Source organism: Myotis nattereri, assembly GCF_964212035.1.
Source record: "Myotis nattereri genome assembly, chromosome: 3".
Lineage (NCBI taxonomy): Eukaryota > Metazoa > Chordata > Mammalia > Chiroptera > Vespertilionidae > Myotis > Myotis nattereri.
Window position 1 is genome coordinate 70,086,628 of NC_138077.1, and position 21,004 is coordinate 70,107,631.

The 21,004-nt window shown below is 39.7% G+C and overlaps 1 protein-coding gene and 1 pseudogene across 2 annotated transcripts in view; both read left to right on the plus strand.

Annotated features, from left to right (window-relative positions):
- Positions 1–21,004, plus strand: part of MORC1 (MORC family CW-type zinc finger 1) — a gene marked incomplete at both ends in the record, with an annotated part of 149,745 nt that overhangs the window by 43,519 nt on the left and 85,222 nt on the right. Inside the window, 5 exons of the mRNA XM_081085997.1 lie at positions 2,745–2,824; positions 3,501–3,574; positions 7,411–7,475; positions 9,665–9,808; positions 12,372–12,526. Of these exons, the coding sequence (XP_080942123.1) occupies positions 2,745–2,824; positions 3,501–3,574; positions 7,411–7,475; positions 9,665–9,808; positions 12,372–12,526 (518 nt within the window). The remainder of the gene's footprint in view (positions 1–2,744; positions 2,825–3,500; positions 3,575–7,410; positions 7,476–9,664; positions 9,809–12,371; positions 12,527–21,004) is intronic.
- Positions 20,589–20,923, plus strand: LOC308516387 (large ribosomal subunit protein eL30-like; annotated as a pseudogene). The gene has a single exon. The product of its transcript is annotated as a large ribosomal subunit protein eL30-like (transcript).

Genomic DNA, 21,004 nt, shown 5'->3' on the forward strand with positions numbered 1-21,004 from the left:
CGGGAGGGAAACTTGGCTTCCTCCATCACGAGGGGCAACCCAAGCCTCCTGCTCACTCCAGCTCCGTGGCCATGGCAGCTAGAAGCAGGTATCTGGGATTTATTTATCTTCTATAATTGAAACTTTGTAGCCTTGAGTGGAGCTCAGGGCCGGCAAGGCAGGCCGGAAGCTTGGCTGGGAAGCTTGGCTTCCTCTATTGCCTCCAAGCCTCCTGCTTTCTCCAGCTCTGTGGCCGCCACCAACTTAGTTGGGTTAATTTACATATTTGTTCCTGATTGGCTGGTGGGTGTGGCAGAGGTATGGTCAATTTGCATATTTCTCTTTTATTAGATTAGATCCTTTTCAATGGAAAAATCATTCTTAGGTCTTAGGCCAGTGATGGCGAACCTATGACACGCATGTCAGAGGTGACATGCGAACTCATTTTTTTGGTTGATTTTTTTTTTTGTTAAATGGCATTTAAATATATCAAATAAATATAAAAAATATCAGTCTTTGTTTTACTATGGTTGCAAAGATCAAAAAATTTCTATATGTGACACGGCACCAGAGTTAAGTTAGAGTTTTTCAAAATGCTGACACGCCAAGCTCAAAAGGTTCACCATCACTGACTTAGGCTGTACCAAAAACAAACAAACTGGTCCAATTTGGCACATGGGCCATCTATTACCTATACCTGACATAAACTTATTGGAGCACATAGGTTTAGACCAGTGATTCTCAAAGTGGGCGCTACCGCCCCCTGGTGGGCGCTGCAGCGATCCAGGGGGGCGGTGATGGCCACAGGTGCATTTGTTTTAACTTTTTTTGTATTACCTTTCAATTCTGAGTTCAATAAATAGTTTCATAATTTCAAACTTCAATGTTTCTAATTTACACCTTTCTTTATATTTTATGAAAAAGGTAGAAACATTACTACATATATCTTTCTGTTTAATTGCTATTAAAATTTAAAAATAAATTAATTTCCAGGGGGCGCTGAGTAATATTTTTTCTGGAAAGGGGGCGGTAGGCCAAATAAATTTGGGAACTACTGGTTTAGACTCTCCCCTCTACCTGAGCCAATACCTCTCTTTATATGTCTTAAGATAATTTGGTTTCCAGAAATGATCTATAGGTTTTTACCTAACTCTTGCTGAAAATGTAATGCCTTTGTAAACATGAAGGTACTAAGTCTGAGGTATAAGGCAAAAGTTATAAAATGAGGTATATAGAGGTTTGAGCATTATGAAACCAAATATCACTCTGGAATTTTCTCTCCATGATGACTTAAATCAACATGTAAAATCCTGGATTCCAAGAAGCCTCTATAATAGATATACACAGTTTCAACCTCAATCAGAGAACCTCTGTTTTACAGTGCTTTTCTCACCTATACTTTGCTCCCTTTGAGTTGGAGTTTATAGGTATATGTATTTTCCAGTTCCTTGATCATTCTAGAGTGTCTTTGCTCTCACTAAAGCAGTGGTAATAAAGTAGAAAATATGATTGAGTAGCTTAAAATGGTAATATGTGTTTCTCAGCATTTAAGTTAAAGATGACTGGGGACTTGGAGAAGCAGTTAATTCAGTGTCAGTGATGATCTGTATGAGAGGGTTATATGTATTAACCAGAAACTTTGAGAATAGAGCAGTTGCATAGACATTTTTCTTTATAAGAAAATTATCCTATTTTACATGTATAAGTGAACATTTGTGTGGGAAGAATTTTTAAGTTATTTATTTATTGAAATTAATAATTTATTATTATTATTGAATTTATTGGGGTAACTGGTTAATAAAGTTGTATTAGTTTCAGGTTTGCAATTCTATGATATTGTGTGTTCATCACCCCAAGTCAAGTATTCTTCTGTCATTGTTTATCCCCCTTTTACCCTCTTCAAACTCCCCCAACCCCTCTTTTTCTCTGGTAATCACTATACTGTTGTCTGTGTCTAAGAATTTCCCCCCCGTTTTTCTCTTTATTTTATTATTTTATTTTTATTATTTTAATTTATTTTTATTATTTTATTTTATTTTTATTATTTATTTATTAATTTAATTTAATTTATTTGTTTTATTTTATTTTATTTTATGTCTATGAGTCTGTCTCTATTTTGCTTGTTAGTCCAGTTTGTTCATTGAATTCCACATATGCGTGAAATCATATGGTACTTGTCTTTCTCTGACTAGCTTATATATTTTCACTTATATGTGGAATCTAATGAACAAAATAAACTAACAAATCAAACAGAGACAGACTCATAGACACAGATAACAGACTGACAAGTCGTCAGAGGTGAGGGGGTTGCGGGGCTGGGTTAAAAAGGTGAAAGGATGAAGAAAAAAAAATCTCATTGACACAACAGTATGGTGATTACCATAAGGAAAGGGGGAGGAGGGAGGTAGAAGAGGATTTAGGGAGGATAAATGGTGATGGAAGGAGACTTGACCTGGGGTGGTGAACACACAATACAATATACAGATGATGTGTTACTGACTTATACAACAAAACCTGTATAATTTTATTAACTAAGTCACCCTAATAAATTCATTAAGAAAGCAAAATTTTCAAGTATTAAATGGTAAGGATTTTTTTTTTTTTAGGTATAAAGTTTTCTTATTTATCAGCTGGATACAACTTTATGAGTTTTTCTTAATAATTATGTATATCTGGAGTATACTAGGATAGTGTTCTTAAAGAATATTTTGTACTATAAAATGATAATCTGACTTGATTCTTTTATTTATTTTTTTATTTTTCAGAAAGTATCTGTATGTCACATCGTCTTTTAAAGGAGCATTTAAAAATGAAGTTAAAAAGGCAGAAGAAGCAGTAAAGATTGGTATGTAATTAATTACCTATGGCTTACCTTATTATTGTTCATTCATTCTACAAACATTAAGTGTGCATATATTCTAGGGCACATACTGCTCTAGGCATTGTAGGGATAGCCACAATTAATCAAATTAGTTTCTTCCTCTAAGGAATTATATACACATTTTTTCCATCTCTGTTAAATTATTGTTATTTATTATTTTTAGTATGATCCAAGTGGAACTGGATTGGTCTATTTTAGGAACTCTTGTTTTCACTGATGCTGAGTTAGATCGTTTCAGAGATTCGTGCTGCATCCACTTTAGGAAGGAAAGTTCTACACATTCGCTTCTCTCACAGTGAGGAGGGAACCATTGTTTCCCAGTGATGCCTGAGGGAGGAGTAACTTTACGTCCATATTTTATGGATTTTAGATAGTTTTCAGTTAGCCAAACAGCCAGTTGTGACTTTTGAATTTGTATGTATGTGTTTTTTCCCCTTAAATTGCCATGTCTAAGAGGAAGTATGCGACCTACACTTAGAATGTGTAAGAGCTGTGGAAGGAGTATAGGATTTTCTGAGGTGATTATTTGTAATCTTCTCTCCCTGGTCATGGTTATATATATCTATGTAAGTATATAGAATGCTCACTGAAAATTGCTTGAAAGAATTTCATGGTATAATTACCTTGCTTCTGCTTCTAGCTGAACTTGTGTTGAAAGATGCTCGAATTAGAGTCAACCAGCCTGATAGAACTTCCTTGTCTTCTCCCGCCAAGGTATGACACACAGAGCAATCTTCTTAAATGGCAAACAGTGTCCTTTGCCTTTTCCTGTACACAGTTGTCTCTTGTCATGTACTCCCTAAATTTTTAAATGCAGGTAACCTCAGGTGACTAAGTTAATAGGAACACAGGGAAACAGAATAGATGAATGCAGAGAAAGGAGACAAAACTCAGTAAGTGGGGGAAGGCTGAGACAGAGCAAAGATGAACAAAACGTGGGGTGAATTCAGGACAGTCGGGAAGAGAGTCACAACCTATTTCTTTAAAATGAAAAGAAAAGGAATAGGAGAAAATAATGAAAAGCAGTCAAAAGCTAGCTTATCAAGTCTTCTTGAAAATATCTTTTCAAATCATAGCTCCCTGTGGACCTAAATAAATGGGCAGAACAGGGAGAAGACTAATACACAATCCTGTCTAGAGTTGGGAATTATGTGCTGTAATTATGAATATTAATAACAATGCTTCCAGCTCACAGAGCTCTTTTCGTATGAGGTGTTCCACACAGTTCATAAACATCCTCTGTAATTCTTGCAGAATACCCATGAGTGAGATAGGTTATAAAGAACTATTGTTATTAATTATAATGCATGGCAACTAAGAGAAGAAGAATATTGCTGCAAGACATGAATTTAAGTTTTCCAACTTTTACCAAAAATATACAACGCTTTCTAGCATGGTGAATCATTACACTACATATTTGCTTGCATACAAAGGGATAAATAGGTTTTTGGAGAAAAAGGTTTTACTTCATCTTTCCTTCTTTCTCTTCTATGGACTCAGTGTATGATTTCTTTCCGAGATTTGCCCTAAAACATGTAAAGACCAGGGCTGTATCTGATGAAGAGTTCTCATGTCTAACGGCCATGATTGGGAATTAAATCAGAGATTGGCACCTAGTAATTCCCTAAAGCTATCCATGGTTTTCCCAAAATTCTATTACTTTTTCCCTCCACTTTTTTTTTTTTTTTTTTTTAGTTAAAGCTAGACCTATCTTGCTATCAGCTTAGAAGTTTAATCTTTTGTTATTTTGTTTCTAAGAAATAAATTTCCTTGGTTTTATGTATTTGAGAGACAAGAGAAACAGACTTTCTAATGGGTCAGGACCTTGCTTTCTTGTTGCCTTTACCTGTTACTCTCACTGCCTCTTCGCCCAGTGTTCTGAGCACGGACAGGAAGAGCAGGGTAATCTTTGACCAGCTCACTTTGTTGCTCTGATGCACACTGGTTTCTTTAATGCAGAGAAGAGAGCAAAGCAGAATGACCTCTGCATTTGACCTCTAAAATTCCTCTCGGCAGTTGAGTGGTTGAATTTGAAGTAAAATGAAATACTTACCTTTTTTTTTTTTTTTTTTTTTTTTTTTTTTTTTTACTTTTAAGTCAGTGAAAATAATGTTCAGTCAGCAGTATACCCATCAAATGAGATGTCCATTTTTCACATCAGGTGGATGGAGCATGTTAAAAGTCTATTCTTATTTGTGAAATAATAATGCATTTTTTTCTGTCTGGTTAGAGGGAGTGTATTAGCGATAGGGTAGTGAATGAGCCAAATATCCTATCTAATAAAAGAGAAACATGGTAATTAGCGTACGACCGCTACCCTTCCCATTGGCTAATCAGGACAATATGCAAATTAACTGCCAGCCAAGATGGCGGCCGGCAGCCAGGCAGCTTGAAACTAACATGAGGCTTGCTTGCTTCAGTGACGGAGGACTCTAATGTTCCCCGCCTACCGCTGCAGGCCTCTGAGCTGCAACTCTAAGCAACTATGTAACAAATATAGAAGCTAAACAAAACCCCAGAAACCTGCTTTAGTCTGCTGGGCTTCAGCCAGCAGGATCGCCACATTGTTTCAAATACAGAAAGTAAACAAAGGTGAGAAACCTGCTTTCAGCAGCGGAGGTCTAAGAGCTGGAGCCTCAGAGCTAAAGCTGGCCCAGAATAAAAAAAAAAAGAAAAAAAGGAGTGGTTGGGAGCTTCAGTCACCCGCCAGCCTGAAAACAGCCCTCAGCCCCTCACCCAGACTGGCCAGGCACCCCAGTGGGGACCCCCACCCTGATCCAGAACACCCCTCAGGGCAAACCAGCCGGCCCCCACATGTGCACCAGGCCTCTATCCTATATAGTAAAAGGGTAATATGCCTCCCAGCACTGGGATCAGCGGAGCCGCTAGGCCTCCCGGCACCGGGATCAGTGTGACAGGGGGCAGCGCCCAAACCCCCTGCCCCTGATCGCCCTGCAGCTCTGTGTGTGACAGGGGAGGGGCCACAACCTCCCTATCCGCCCTGCTCTGTTCGTGACAGGGGAAGGCGCCCCAACCCCCTGATCAGCCCTGCTCTGTGCCTGATAGGGGGGAACTCCCCAACCCCCTGAACACCCTGAGGCTCTGTGTGTGACAGGGTGTGGCGCCCAAACGACCCCCCCCCCATCGGCCCTGCCCTGAGTGTGACAGTGGCGGCGCCCCAACCCCCTGATCCGCCCTGCTCTGTGTGTGACAGGGGGCTGTGCCCCAACTCCCCTATCATCCCTGCTCTGTGAGTGACGGGGGAGCTCCTCAACCCCCTGATGGGCCCTGCTCTGTGCATGACAGGGGGGAACTCCCTAACCCCTTGACAGGCCCTGCTCTGTGCGTGACAGGGGGGAGCTCCTCAACTCCCTGATGGGCCCTGCTCTGTGCGTGACAGGGTACGGAGCCCCAACCCCCCTGATGGGCCCTGCTCTGTGCATGACAGGGGGCAGTGCCCCAACCCCCTGATTCACCCTGCTTTGTGTGTGACAGGGTGCGGAGTCCCAACCCCCCTGATGGGCCCTGCTCTGTGCATACAGGGGGTGGCGCCGCAACCTCCCTATCGACCCTGCCTTGAGTGTGACAGGGGGCGGTGCCCCAACCCCCCAATTGGCCCTACCCTGAGCATGACTGAGGGTGGCATTGCAACCTCCCAATCCGCCCTGCTCTGTGCATGACAGGGGGCAGCGCCCCAACTCCCCAGTCGGCCCTGCTCTGAGCCCAACCACGGTCTGCACCTAGGGATTGGGCCTGCCCTCTGCCACCCGGGAGAGGGCCTAAGCCAGCAGGTCGTTATCTCCCGAGTGGTCCCAGACTGCGAGAGGGCACAGGCCGGGCTGAGAGACCCCCTCCCCCCCCCCCCCCCCCGAGTGCACAAATTTTTGTGCACTGGGCCTCCAGTATCAAATAAAAGAGAAGAAAGACAGAAGGGCCTGGTACTGAGGCACTCTGAGAGGGAGTAATCCTAGATGGGATATCCTAAAGTTGAGGGCGTATCGGGAACTTTATATGAAGGAAACATTTTCTTTTGGCTACTGACAATTTTTTTTCTTTTTTATTGAATTTATTGTGGTGACTGACATTGGTTAATAAAATTATATAGGTTTCAGGTATGACAAAATTTTTGAATAATAATTTTTTCCCCTGAAAGAAGCCTTAGTGATGGTGTGATTCAGCATTTTCTGTTCTCACAGGTGAAAGCCAGAGCCTCGGTCGTTGAATGACTTCCCCGAGCTGTCAGGAAGTTTATGTGAAAAACCTCTGTGCTTACAGGGAGCAGTGGCCCTTTCTCTGAAAGGCAGGAAGGACATTGGAATTAGTGCAAGATGAGAACTGCGGGCTGGGATTTAGCTTGTCTCCTTAGCTATTAGAACTTAGTCATTTATCAAGTATTTATTGAGTATCTACCGTGGTAATATTGCATTAGGCAATGTGACCTATCACCGTTACCCTTGTGAAACATTTGTATAATAGGATAATAAATATCAGATCAGCTTTCGTTAATCTAATGGCATAATGTTCTCTCCTAACCAAATGTACTTCTCCAGGACGTATTACAGAAAGCTTTGGAAGATGTGGAAGCAAAGCATAAGATTCTTAAAGAGAAACGGAGGTAAGACATTTGATCTTCTGTTTGCCAGAATCCTTGTTGCTATATTAAAAACAAATTTTGATTTCTGAGTAGGCAGATTTGGTGGTTTGTGTGACAAGTTCTCTTTCTCAGCCTGTGGCATCTTGTGACAGATATTAAGCATCAAAATCCCCCAACCAACATAATCAAGCCAAAGTGTTTATAAAATATATATCTGCGTGTACACACATGTCTACATAATGTTAACATTTCTGAATACAGAGTAAAACATTAGTTCAGTGTCTGATTGGACGAAGAAGTGAACTTCCCAGGGAATCAGCTGACAGCTTCATGTTCCCTGTGTCCTTTGCCATTTAAACTCTGGAGCGTTGGTCCCCGTTTCTTCCCTCTGCTGGTACTGATGAACATTTATGATGGAAAATCAAGTAAATTTATCACTTATAGGTAGTTAAGATAAAAATTGCAAGCCTATATTACAACACCATTATTGACATTTGTAAGGTTGACTCAGGTGTTTCACAAGTTAAACTGAAAATAGTTGCTGTTCTTCAAGGAAGGTCAGACTGAGAACTGCATTAACTTTGAGAAACAGTTTTTAGGGAAATATTACTAGTTTTCAGAATTATTTTTTGTGAACCATGAAATGCTATACAATCATCACTTTCCCCAAACCTTAAATTTGAAATGTTAATTATGCATTTATCAAGATAAATGTTAAGTGAATGTCAGAGAAATCTTCATTGAAAAGCAAAGGCCTCTTTAAAGTCTTCAGGAAGAAAAAGCTGTTTGATGGCTTGTTTGAAGTCACAATGATATGCAGGAAATGTAACCAACCTATATTTTATTAATTATAAAGCCAGTTGGTGTGAAATTTTGATAGTAAAATGCTTTAAAAAAAAAAACTTTGAAAGCAATCAGTATGTCACTTAATATCACGCGTGACTATGTCATATCCTGTAACACCCTGTTTTGGGGTTCCTTACATAGTATTCCTTTTTGTTAAATAGTGGGGTTCTCATTATTGAGCAGACATTTTTGAGGAAAAGTTTGATTCACATCTATTTAACCCTACATGTACATGCATTTAAAAACACATAAATATAAACCCATATTAATAACTTCCTCAGAAAGTCTGATGTACTTACATCATATCCCATGGAAAGACTGACAGAACTTTATTGTTGTCCTTTAATGATAGATACATTTAATTAGTCCAGTCAGCATCTGATGTCAGTTATAATAGCCAGTGGGCATGAATTTGAAAAGAAAAAGCTGTTTTTGTGGAATGAAAGGAACTATAGGATGGGCGGAGGGGAAGAATTATATTTGCAATCATTCTTGGGAAAAGAAAACATTTGCTAAGCACCTAATCTGTTCCAGGTTTATATTTGACATTATCTCCTTTAGTCTTCATGGCATTCCATGTGGCTAGAGAGGTGTTTTCTTCCATAGTTTAGATGAGACAGAAAGTTGAAGTGATGCATCATAGTTACATGGTTGTTACAAAGACAGGCTTGTATTTTTGTAGTTAAGTCCATCTTTCTGGTTCTTACATCCAGGCACTTTTCATAGCTCCACACAGCCTCCTGCTACTCCGGTTGTTTCTGCCACATGCTGCTTTGTCTCAATTTCCATCTGACCCTTTTAATAGAAAAGTCATGTAAAACACAGTATTGCAGGACAGAGTTAGACAAACAGGAGCTCATAATCTTCCTACACTTGCTTTATTAACTTTAATTTATCTTTGATTTTGGAAAAGGAAAGGTAAAGAATCTCTTCTGGCATATCCTGACCTATGCAGTATACTTGTAGGCTTGAGAACATGCTAGAAGTTAGAAATCACATCCAGTGTCATAAATACCTGCATTTAAAAACAGTCAAATTATTAGTTTTCAAAAGTGCTGCAATTAGGTCAGTTAACATTTTATAACTATTTAGCATTTTCTAGTTCTTATAAATGTAAATTGGCAAACTTATTTTGGAATCCAGGAGTGCTTGTGTTTGACTGGCATGGTTATTGGCCATTATATTTTTGCCGAATACTTGGCTATGCAGGGATACTGAGTGTGTACCCACTTGGTTTTGCAAAATACCTGGATATCTTATATATAACTCCTTTGATAGTTCCCTTCTGAGTTTATTCACATTTTTGTAAACTGTATATTTTTACTTAATAAAAATATTTTTAACTTTCCTAAATATAATGCTAGGGAATTAAAAACAGCAAGGACACTCTCTCTATTCTTTGGAGTGAACACAGAAAACCGAAACCACGCTGGGATGTTCATTTACAGTAACAACCGCTTGATCAAGATGCATGAGAAAGTGGGCCCACAGTTGAAACTGAAGTCCCTGTAAGTATGTTTTGTGTTCAGAAGCATAGGCAGGAGGAAGGAGGCTGCAGTGCGGTTCTGTCTGCGGAGTTGGATGAGTGATTAAACATAATTGGAGCAGGTGTCATATCCTCTGTTCACCCTTCCTATCATTGCACAGCCATTAATCCGCCTAATTTACACCAGTAGAGCTGTATGCCTGCTCCAAAGAAGAAGCTCACTTCTGGAAATTTTTTCAGTGCATTTTCTGAGCAACTTGATGTTTTACCTTTCTTTGCACCATTTACTCAAATTAAGGTTTTAGTATTTTACCAAGTAAAAAGTAATGCAGGCATATTAAAGAAATTTTAGAAAAGAAAAATCCATAGTCCTAAAAAGCAACTTGTAAGATATTGTGTAACCCCTTCATGTATAGGTTCTCGCCAACATGAGCATATGTTTTTAACACGGCAGCCTATTTGAATTCCAGAGTAATAGTCTGGTGCTTGCCCAGTGGTCTGAAACTCCACAAGCTGCTTTCATGAATTATGTAAAGTCCTGAGAAGAGACCATAGGGAAGCACAGAGACAGACAAGACAACCGTGACCAGTAGAATGGCTCAGGGGAAAGTTTTCATCTTGCTTCCTCACTCTCAAGGAATTAGCAATTCATTCATACGTTCACTTAACAAGCACTTACATTGCAATATCATGCGGGCCAGGCATTGAACTAAGCTCTGCAGACAAGATGGTGAAGACCTACCACCACTTGCTGACGTACTTATAGTCCAATGAAAGGGACGAGTGTATAAATATGTATTTTTCATATGGTATGGAAACAGCAAGAATAATCTTTTAAAACATAAATTAATTTACTGTCTTGCTTAAAACCCCAATGCATGTAGAATAGAGGTAGTTGCTGTGGTATTCCAGTGATCTGGTCTCTGCTTGGCCCTGTAACACCCAGCCCCACTCATACCTACCCTCTCACTGCATTCCCTTCACACCACCCGGCTTCCTGTTCTTCAGACGTCCTAAGCTCGCTCCTGCCTCATGTCCTTGGCACTTGCCATTTCCTCTCCTAGAGCCTTCTGTCATTAGATCTTACTGCTGGTCCGAGCATGCCACTGAGGCACCAGCCCTAAAGTCCCCTCCACAGGAAGGTCTTCCTGGACTGCCCAAGTAGAATTAGCCCCTGCCATCACTACCCCCCTCACATATCTATCACTTAAATATGTGTGTATATGTATACATATGTGTATATATATATATGTATGTATATGTATATATTTATGTATATGTGTGTGTGTGTGTGTGTGTGTGTGTGTATGTATTGATTTCAGAGAGGAAGGGAGAGGGAGAGAGAGATAGAAACATCAGTGACGAGAGAGAATCATTGATTGGCTGCTTCTTGCGTGCCCCACACTGGGGATGGAGCCTGTAACCCAAGCATGTGTCCCTGACCGGAATCAAATCTGGGACCCTTCGTTTCCCAATGCTCTATCCACTGAGCTAAACCAGCTAGGGCTACCTATCACATTTTACATGTTACAGCACCTGCTTTTTTCCCCCCAGATCATTTTTCACCATCGGAAGCGATCTTGTACATTTATACATTTACTAGCATCATGCCTTGTCCCCCTTCAACAGCAGAGAAACTTCATAAACAGGGACATTGTCTTCCTGTTCTACTCTATTCCTAGTTCAGGTGCTCAGCTTGAATGAATGAATGAATGAATGAATGAATACATGCTAGAGGCAAGTATCTGGTTCAAAAGACCATTTAGGATGGGCAGTCAGGCTTTCTTGGAGAAAGGATGCCCTAGTTTAGACTTACAGAATGAATAGTGAAGGCAGGGCTCAGTGTAAAGGGAAAGTGGTGAAAGACTTGATAGGCAGGAGCCCCAGATTGGGAAAGCTTGGTTTGTATGCCATTCCACGGGTATTGGGCTGGCCCTAAAGAGTTAGAGTCCAGATACTCTTTCCCAGAACAGGTTACGCCACTAAGTAGGATAGTTATACATAGCATGAGCTGCTAAAAGTGTGGGGAAAAACTGAGTTTATCCATACCAGTAAGACTACCAGGCAGATGCCTGTTACTCTCAGGAATAGTCCAGCCATTATGTTCTCTTAGTAGAATTCATTGAGCGTCCTTTGGACCTTTGCAATGAGGAGAAATCCAACTTGACAGATGAAAAGAGGATGAAGAAAGTGACTTATGGCCAATTTCATTAAGATCATCATGTCAGTTTCTTGCAGCCAAGCATTCGTAGTGGTGGTTAATGCTAAGAGACCTCCTTTCCCCCCCGACCCTGACTCCCCATGTAAGGTGATAGGTTTGGCAAAAGAGGCGTATTAATTCAGTAATGATGTACTAAAGCCATTTGTATAATGAGACCAAATATACCTGGGATCACCATAGATATATGTAACCAAATACAGTTGTAAAATAACTTATTAAACTTTGGCATGGTTCAGACCAAGTGAGCCATTTATTTTTGGAAAAAAAAAATTTAAAAATACTTGGTATATTTGCTTTTTTCCCCCTTAGCTAAATTTTTCCTAAAATTTTCTCCCAAAATTTCTGTATGTCTATATTCCCCTAGGCTTGGTGCAGGCGTGATTGGAATTGTCAATATACCTTTGGAGGTCATGGAACCATCTCATAATAAGCAGGAATTTCTCAATGTCCAAGAATATAATCATCTGCTAAGAGTCATGGGACAGTTCTTGGTCCAGTACTGTAAGGACACTGGGATCAGTGAGTATCAGTCATAGTAAGAACTACTTCAAGGGGATTAACTTGCGTGATTTCTTTAAGCTGAAATGATTATACTGATTCAGGTAACCACTAACCCAAAGCCCTGAAAGAGAGCTGCATTGAAAACATGAGGGAAATGAGAAGGGAGCCAGTCTCAGAATCTTTCCCATAGTATTATGCGAAAAATAACAAGCAGATTAAAATTGTCATCGGAGGGCAGTCAGAGAGCAGTATGAAGTGCCAGCTGACCATGGAGGAAGGAGTCAGAAGTTTGCTCCCAATAGGCTGAGAGACGCCCAAAGTGTGTCTCAGGCTCTACTGTGTAAGAGCACGCAGCCCACCTAGACCTGCGTGGTTCCTATAGCATTGCTACATGGTGCCACGGAATAATCATCGTGGGCCCTGGATAGCTGTAGATATGCTAAACTTTGTTTTGTGTATCTAACAAGTCTTGAATACATTAGTTCCAGAAAAATGTTGGTTAAAAATCACTAAAATAAATATATTTGGATACTTAAAAAGATAAGCTTCAGTTATCTGGAAAATTTGAATTATTCAGATCGCCTCACTCTAGAGATACTTGAACAATGAGGTTGTGTGCTGTGCATTAATTAAATCAACTTCCTGTAAGCTATGCAGACAGGGCTTCATTTATGGAAACAAACAGAAGGCTACTGTGTATTTGTTCATTGATTTGCATGAAGTATGTATAATTCATGCATATCAAAAATTATGTCTCTACCTTTGAGACAATTTAAAATCTTATTGCTCCACTTGAAGTTGTTATTTTAGAATATTTTATTTTCTTTTGTACCCACTCTGCTTGGTCCTAAAAGTTTCTCATACCAGTGAAACAAGAAGTAATGTAGGAACTTAGGGTGTGGGGGAGGTGGGGAATAAAAATGAGAATGAACTTGAGGGCACAGATTTCCTGCCAAAGCCAAATTTGCATGTGTTGGTCTAAAACCTGCACAAGAGTGTGGTCTGTGGACCAGCATCACCAGCATCACCTGAGCACTTAATAGAAATGCAGAATCATAGGCCTGCCCTAGACCTACTAGGTTAAAATCTGCGTGTTAGCAAGACCTCAGGTGACCTGTATGCACATTAAAGCTTGGGAAGCACTGCTCTGAAAAGTACGCCATGTAATTGTTGTTTAGCATAGGCATATTTCTTTCACGTGTATTTTTTTCTCAGACGTGTTTGAAGTTATACTAAACCTAGGAATGACCACATTATTTGACAGGGTTTGCTGAAAACTATAGAACGCATAAGATGAAGGGATTAGCCAAAAAACGTATATATATAGACACAGATGACTGTGTGGTGACAGCCAGAGGAAAAAGAGGGTGGGATAGGTGGAGTTGGGCAAAGGTGGGGGGAATGGGGAAGGAAAGAGACTGCCTGTGCAGATAATGCTTTATTGAGTTGTACACTTGAAACCTGTATGGTTTTGTGAACCCATGTCACCCCAATAAATAAATTTTTAAATAAATAAACAAGAATATACAGAGTGCAGTAAAAATCAAGCACCTACTTTCTGGTCTTTAAGTGCCAGCATGACATAGTACAGAAGAAAAATGTTAAGCATTTGAAAATTGTGTATATTTTCTCTGAAGCCTCTTCCTTGTTTTCCTCATCCTTAAAATAAGGAACTAAGTCTTCAGAAAGAGTTAGACATTGACATTTAAAGGTGACAGGGATTATCTCCATCCAGGTCACATTTACTCAGGACAGTCATGTCAGTCCTGTGGGGGAAGGAGCTTTCTCGAAGCCCCTTTGCCTGGTGTATGTGTGCCCTCCCAACAATTGTACTCTCTACTCCAGGCTATCACTTGCCAGTCTTCTCCCCTCTTATCTACTCCTTAAGTAACTCCCTATCTCTACCTTATCTACCTGATTTTTTTTGCCAAACCTTCTCAATGGATGTTATAAGATCCAAAATAAACATTATATTTGTATTTTAATTATTACTTGGTAATATATTATTTTCCTAATCTCATAATTGTCCAGGGTGTTTTCACAAAAGACGTTCCTCTGGAAGGGAGGCAGAGTGGAGAAGGGACAGCGAGCATGTGCATTTGTTCACAGTCTCACAACTTCATCCCAAAAGCTCATTATCACTGAGTCAAGCAGTCAAGGTCAGAATTGGTAGTCTCGGAACTGTGCTGAGGAGATTGACCTTCAAGGTCTTTGCCTAATGGTTCCCACAGGAATAACCAAAGTGTTATGTAATGTTTGCCTAATACTCTGAAGGCCAGTATTATAGGACACGCAATTTTAATGAAAAATAGGTTGGGTAGGGTTTTTGCCTTATAAATAAAAGATGCAATCTTTGTATTTGCTGTAAATCTGCTCTGTTTCTATGGAAAATTGGGCCTTTGCAAAAAATGGAATGGACAGAAAGGGCAATGGAGCGGTAATGACTTTGTGTCATTTATCCAGTCTGCATTTCCTTTTGGCATAGCTGATGCTAAAGGTCTCAAATATTTCCCTCATCTCTGAGTCTGACCTCACCTCACTGTCTGATTCTATGTTTTCTGAAGTTTTATGTATCCTTATAGTAAAATAGAAATATTAATTGTCAGCTTTTTGGAGTATGGAGACAAGAAGGGAAAGATAGAATCATCAACTGAGATTTGAGTTTGAACAGAAGCAATTACATAGAAATTCATTACTAAACTTTTCCAAAATGGGTCAGAATAATATTCCTAATTATGCTGTCACCTAACTCATCAATTTCTCAGTTTGTGTATAATTTTATACACATGAAATATAATATTAGCTAGATGAATAGTTTCTTTAAAAAATAGATAACACTTTATGTTTTAGCTTGGGTTGCTATAATAAAATACTAGTGGTTTATGAACAACATGAATTTATTTTTTATAGTTCTGGAGGCTGTAAGTTCAAGATCAGGGTGCAAGCACGGGTGGGTCCTAGTGAGACTCTCCTTTGGTTTACAGATGGCTGATACCTTGTTGTATCCTTCTGTTGTGGAAAGAGTGAGCTAGCTCTCTGTTTTATTGTGGAAAAAGTGAGCTAGCTTTCTGGTCTCTATATAAGGCACTGATCCCATTCATGAGGGCTTTAGTCTCTTGATCTAATTACCTCCCAAAGGCCCCACTTTCAAATACCATCACACTGAAAACTAGGTTCTAACATAAATCTGGAGCGGGGGCATACATTCAGTTCATAAACTCTAGTAGCTAGATATAGCTAGCTGCTCACAACAAAATTTAGTTTACCTTATGATTGTACTTTAGTGTCCGAGATCTTATAAAGCCACTACAAAAATACCTTTCTGCTTGGGATATAAGGCCTATGTAAAATATTAAAAGGTGAGAGAGACTATGAGACAAGTTTACATGAAGATATAGGCCAAAAAACAATTCGTATTTCTTTATTATGTATTTTAATTTTAATTTTATTTTATTTTTTATTATTTTTTTAAAAAATATATTTTATTGATTTTTTACAGAGAGGAAGGGAGAGGGATAGAGAGCCAGAAACATCGATGAGAGAGAAACATCGATCAACTGTCTCCTGCACACTCCCCACCGGGGATGTGCCCACAACCAAGGCACATGCCCTTGACCGGAATCGAACCTGGGACCCTTGAGTCCGCAGGCCAACGCTCTATCCACTGAGCCAAACCAGTTAGGGCAAATTTTTAAAATATTGTATATTTAATATTATATTTTGTTTTATTTTAAAATTTTTCATTATGGTGTTAAGGGCTAAACTGTGTCTTCCCTGAATTTACCTGTTTTAAATTCACATAAGTTGGAGATAGAACCTTTAAAGAGGTAATCAAGTTTACGTGAGAGCATTAGAGTGGGCCCAGTGCAACTTGACTGGTGTTCTTATAAGAAGAGGAAATTTGGATACAAAAAGAGACACCAGCAGTGGGGTACACAGAGAAGAGACCATGTGAGCAAAAAGGTGGCCACCTACAAGCCAAGGAGAGAGGCCTCACAAGAAAGCAAACCTGCAGACATCTTGATCTTAGACTTCCAATCTTCAGGACTGTGAAGAATTAAATTTCTGTTGTTTAAGCCACCCAGTTTATGGTATTTTGTTATGCAGCCCTAGCAAACTCACATATGTGGGAAATTGCAAGATTAGACAGAATTAAAGAGAACATTATAATGAAACCTATAAAATCATCTTCCAACTGCAACAATTATCAAGCCCTGGGCACTTTTTTTCATCCATATTCCCAACCTATTTCCCCACAACTGGATTATTAAGGAAATTCCAGACACTATATAACTATACCTATATGAATTTTAGCATGTATTTGTAGAAGAAAGAACACTTTAAAAACATAACCATGGTATAAATATTATACCTAAAAATTAATACTTCCTTAATGTCATAAAATAGCCAGTTTGTTGTTTACATTTCTCATTATTTGTTGTCATAATATAATTTATAGCGGTCTTACCCATCCCCATATTTCCCTTTCTCTTTTTTGTTTTTCCTTACAATTTGTAGGAAAAACTGGGTTGGTTGTCTTGTAGTTTTTACAGTTTAAATTTTGCTCACTGCATTATGGGTTGTAGTTTAACAGATTCTTCCATTCTATTTAATTTTGTACATTTGTAGAATACATCAGCTTGACCAAATTCAGATGTGTGTGTGTGTGTGTGTGTGTGTGTGTGTGTTGTTGTTGTTGTTGTTAATTCTCACCCAAGGATATTTTTTCCATTGATTTTTAGAGAGAGTGGAAAGAAGGGAGGGAGGGGGGAGAGAGAGTGAGGGAGAGAGAAACACTGATGTGAGAGAGACCCATTGAGAGGTTGCCTTCCGCATGCCCCCACAGGGGCCCTTGGGTGTTCAGGCTGATGCTCTAACCATTGAGACACTGACCAGGGCTGTTTTTTGTTGTTGTTGTTGTTGTGGTGGGTTTTTTTTGTCAAGATGCTTCATAGGTAGTAGCATGTTTTTCCATGGGAAGACATATATTGTTTGATCGTCTCTCTTATAATTATATAAACAGTTAATGATGAATGCTCAGATCCTTTGAGTTTCGTAATCTTATATTCTGTTTCTATCTTATTTCATCATTTGTTAACTCTAATATTTCTATAAAGATAAACTTCCTTTCATCTCCCATTTGGTTATCCACATCCACTGGTGATTTTACTATTTGATAAAAGCAACAGTAGAACTCTACATGCTCAACAATTTGCATTGGATTAAAGCTTGCTATGAGAGGAATTAGAGATAAAAACAAAATATTAAAAATGATTTTGCCTAACTCATTTATATGGCATAACTATGTATTGTGTTTAAAACTGATACTTATGCCAGCTCCCTGCAAACAGCAGGATGGTTCAGGAGTTCACTGGAGTGACTTCTCTTTTAAAAAATCACAGTCTTAGATTTTATCCATTTACAGTGCTTTCACCTGGTAATTGAAATTAGCACTATTGACAGCACGTAAGCTTCCTTTTCTTTCTGACTGCACTTGTATTATTATCATGATAATGACATTTTTATATCTACAGTGAAGTTTCTTGCTAAAATACCTCAGAGGATCTCACTCATTTATATTGCAAATAAAATGCTAAAAATCCTAGTGCCCTTCTTTTGTCTTGAGTTAAATACACTTTTATTCTTAGTTTGATTTTTCCCTGTCATATGAGAAGCAAGACCTCAAAAATCTCTTGTTATTCTGCTTATGTCTACCTTAAGTAAAAAAGATAAGTTGTATTTAATGATTGAATTTGAAACAGTGCAGTCAAAATTAAATATACATTGTATTAACAACAGCAACAAAATCTTTCACTCTTAAGAACACTGCGTCAGTCTGGGGGATGCAGGAAGAGACTGAACAGAAATCGTGCACCTATGGATGAGGACAGTGGGGGGGCGGTGAGGGCGGAGGGTGGGAAACAGGTGAAGGGGAGCAATGGGGGGGGGAAGAGGAACAACTGTAATAATCTGAACAATAAAGATTTAATTAAAAAAAAAAACACTGAGTCAGTCAGTGGGCTATGTATATGTAAATGTATGTTCTGAGTAAATTTAGGAGAGTCCTAATAGAAAGATAAACTGTGCTAATCCAGGAACTGGGCAGACATAGGTGGTTGATGAGGCGATTGCCCACAATAACACAGAACAGTCTATGAAGATGCTTTAGATTAAATTATCTAATTTTGATTTCCACATTGTAGACAGAATTAGAAAAACTGGAGTGTATCCAAAGGACAACAATGACAATGACTAAATAAAATTACAACCTAAAGAGAGAAAGTAAAATTTATTTCTTCCTGAGGGGAGACTCAGAAGAAGCCTCTCTCCTTTTTTAAAAAAATTATTAAGTATTTTTATTGATTTTTAATTTTTGTTAATCCTCACCTGAGGCTATTTTTTTTAATTGATTTTTACAGAGAGTAGAAGGGAGGGGCCAAGACAGAGTGAGAGAAACATCTATGTGAGAGAGGAACCCGGGCCAGGGATCAGGCCTGCAACTGAGGTACATGCCCAGAACCCTGGTACATGCCCTTGACTGGAATCCAACCCAGGACCCTTCAGTCTAAGGCTAATGCTCTATCCACTGAGCCAAACTGGCTAGGGCCAAATATTTTTATTGATTTTTAGAGAGAGAAGAAGGGAGAAAGAAACATCGATGTGAGAGGGAAATACTGACCAGCCGACTCCTGCACACCCTCTATTGGGGATCGAGCCCTGAAACCTGGGTATGTGCCCTGACCAGGAACTGAACCGGCAACCTTTTTCTTTTTCTTTTCTTTTTTTTTTTTATTGCTTAAAGTATTACAAAGAGTATTACATATGTCTCCTTTTTTTTCTCCCCGTGACCTTCCCTTGGCCTCCCCTACCCCCCAGTGTCTTATGTCCATTGGTTATGCTTATATGCATGCATACAAGTCCTTCGGTTGATCTCTTACTCACCCACCACCACCACTCCCCCCCGCCCCCCGTGCCCCGCCAATCCTCCCGACTTCCCACTGTAGTTTGACGGTCTTGAACCAGCAACCTTTTGGTGCATAGAACGATGCCCAACTAACTGAGCCACACCAGTTAGAGCTCCTTAGTTTTGTTTTTGAAGATTTGTTATCACGAGGCCTCTGACCCTTTCCCTTCTAGTCTTCAGTGCACAGAAGAATGTGGTTCTGAACTGGGAGTCAGGAAACCCTAGGGGACCTAGGGTATGGCTAGAAGCTCTTGAATCCAGTCTACCAGTTCTTGTCTAAAATGACATTATGCCTTATACATAAATATGATACCATTTTTCAGACATGTACAGATATAGTTGTGGGTAGTAAAATGTAAAATCTCATAAAATGTTATTAAATTTACAGCTTATTTTTTTTCATCATGGATTTTCTCAGGTCAGGGATGGTAGTTCTGAAATTATTTTGCAGCTTAAGGAGATCCGCATGGGAAACCACTGGTATGGAACAAGAGAAAATGATGCTACGTTGCCAGGTGAAGTAATGAAGTTGCTGCCTAGAGCAAGTTGGAGCAACTCAGCAGATTCCTGGGGCTTTGCGGTGGAGCCGACTGTGCTCACAGTAGAGTGGAGAAGTGAAGACATTCTGACTGCAGCTGCCGCCTGCTTCTGCCGTTGACTGTGCCCCTAAGTGAGACTGGCCCACTCCACTCTGCCACAAGCTGGAGCCAAGAGAGGGCAGGGGGCCATAAGCAGCTTCTCCACCGAAGACATCTTGCCTTGCTTTCCTTCAATTCAAATAGAGCCCTTTGGGAAGTGATTGTGTGGGGCCTCTCTCATCTCACATGCACCACAGACTCTGAGCCAGTATGACATCGATTGGCCTCTTGATCGTATCAAGAGTGTGTACAGGCATCACAGCCAACTGATCAGAATTGGCATTTCACTGGGAACCAGTTTGCCATTCCTATATTCTATGGAGAAAATAGATGACAAATGATCACACCATAGATCAGCTTAGGAAGGGTGGAACGGCTGGTTTATCTAAAAATTAGAGAGTAGTCCTTCCTTTCTCGACCCCCAGCCATCTTGGCAGCTGCTCCTGTTTGGAGGCCATCCTGCACCTAAGGCAGGAAGATGGTGGCCACAAAGAAGGTGAAAAAGGCGCTGAGTTGATCAACTGTAGGCTCCAACTTGTTATGAAAAATGGACGGTACATGCTGGTTGTACAAGCAGACTCTGAAGATGACCAGACAAGGCAAAGCAAAACTGGTCATCCTTGCCAGCAACTGTCCAGCCTTGAGGAAATTTGAAATAGAGCGCTATGCCATGTTGGCCAAGCCTGGTGTCCGTCTCTACAGTGGCAATGACATTGAACTGGAAAATACTACAGAGTGTGCTCACTACCTGTCATTGGCCCAGGTGATTCTGGTATCATTAGCAGCATGCCAGAACAGACTAGTGAAAAGTAAATCATGCAACATTTTTCTTTAATAAAACTGACCAGAGCTTGGTTTAAAAAAAAAAAAAAAGGGTAATGACAGGACAATATT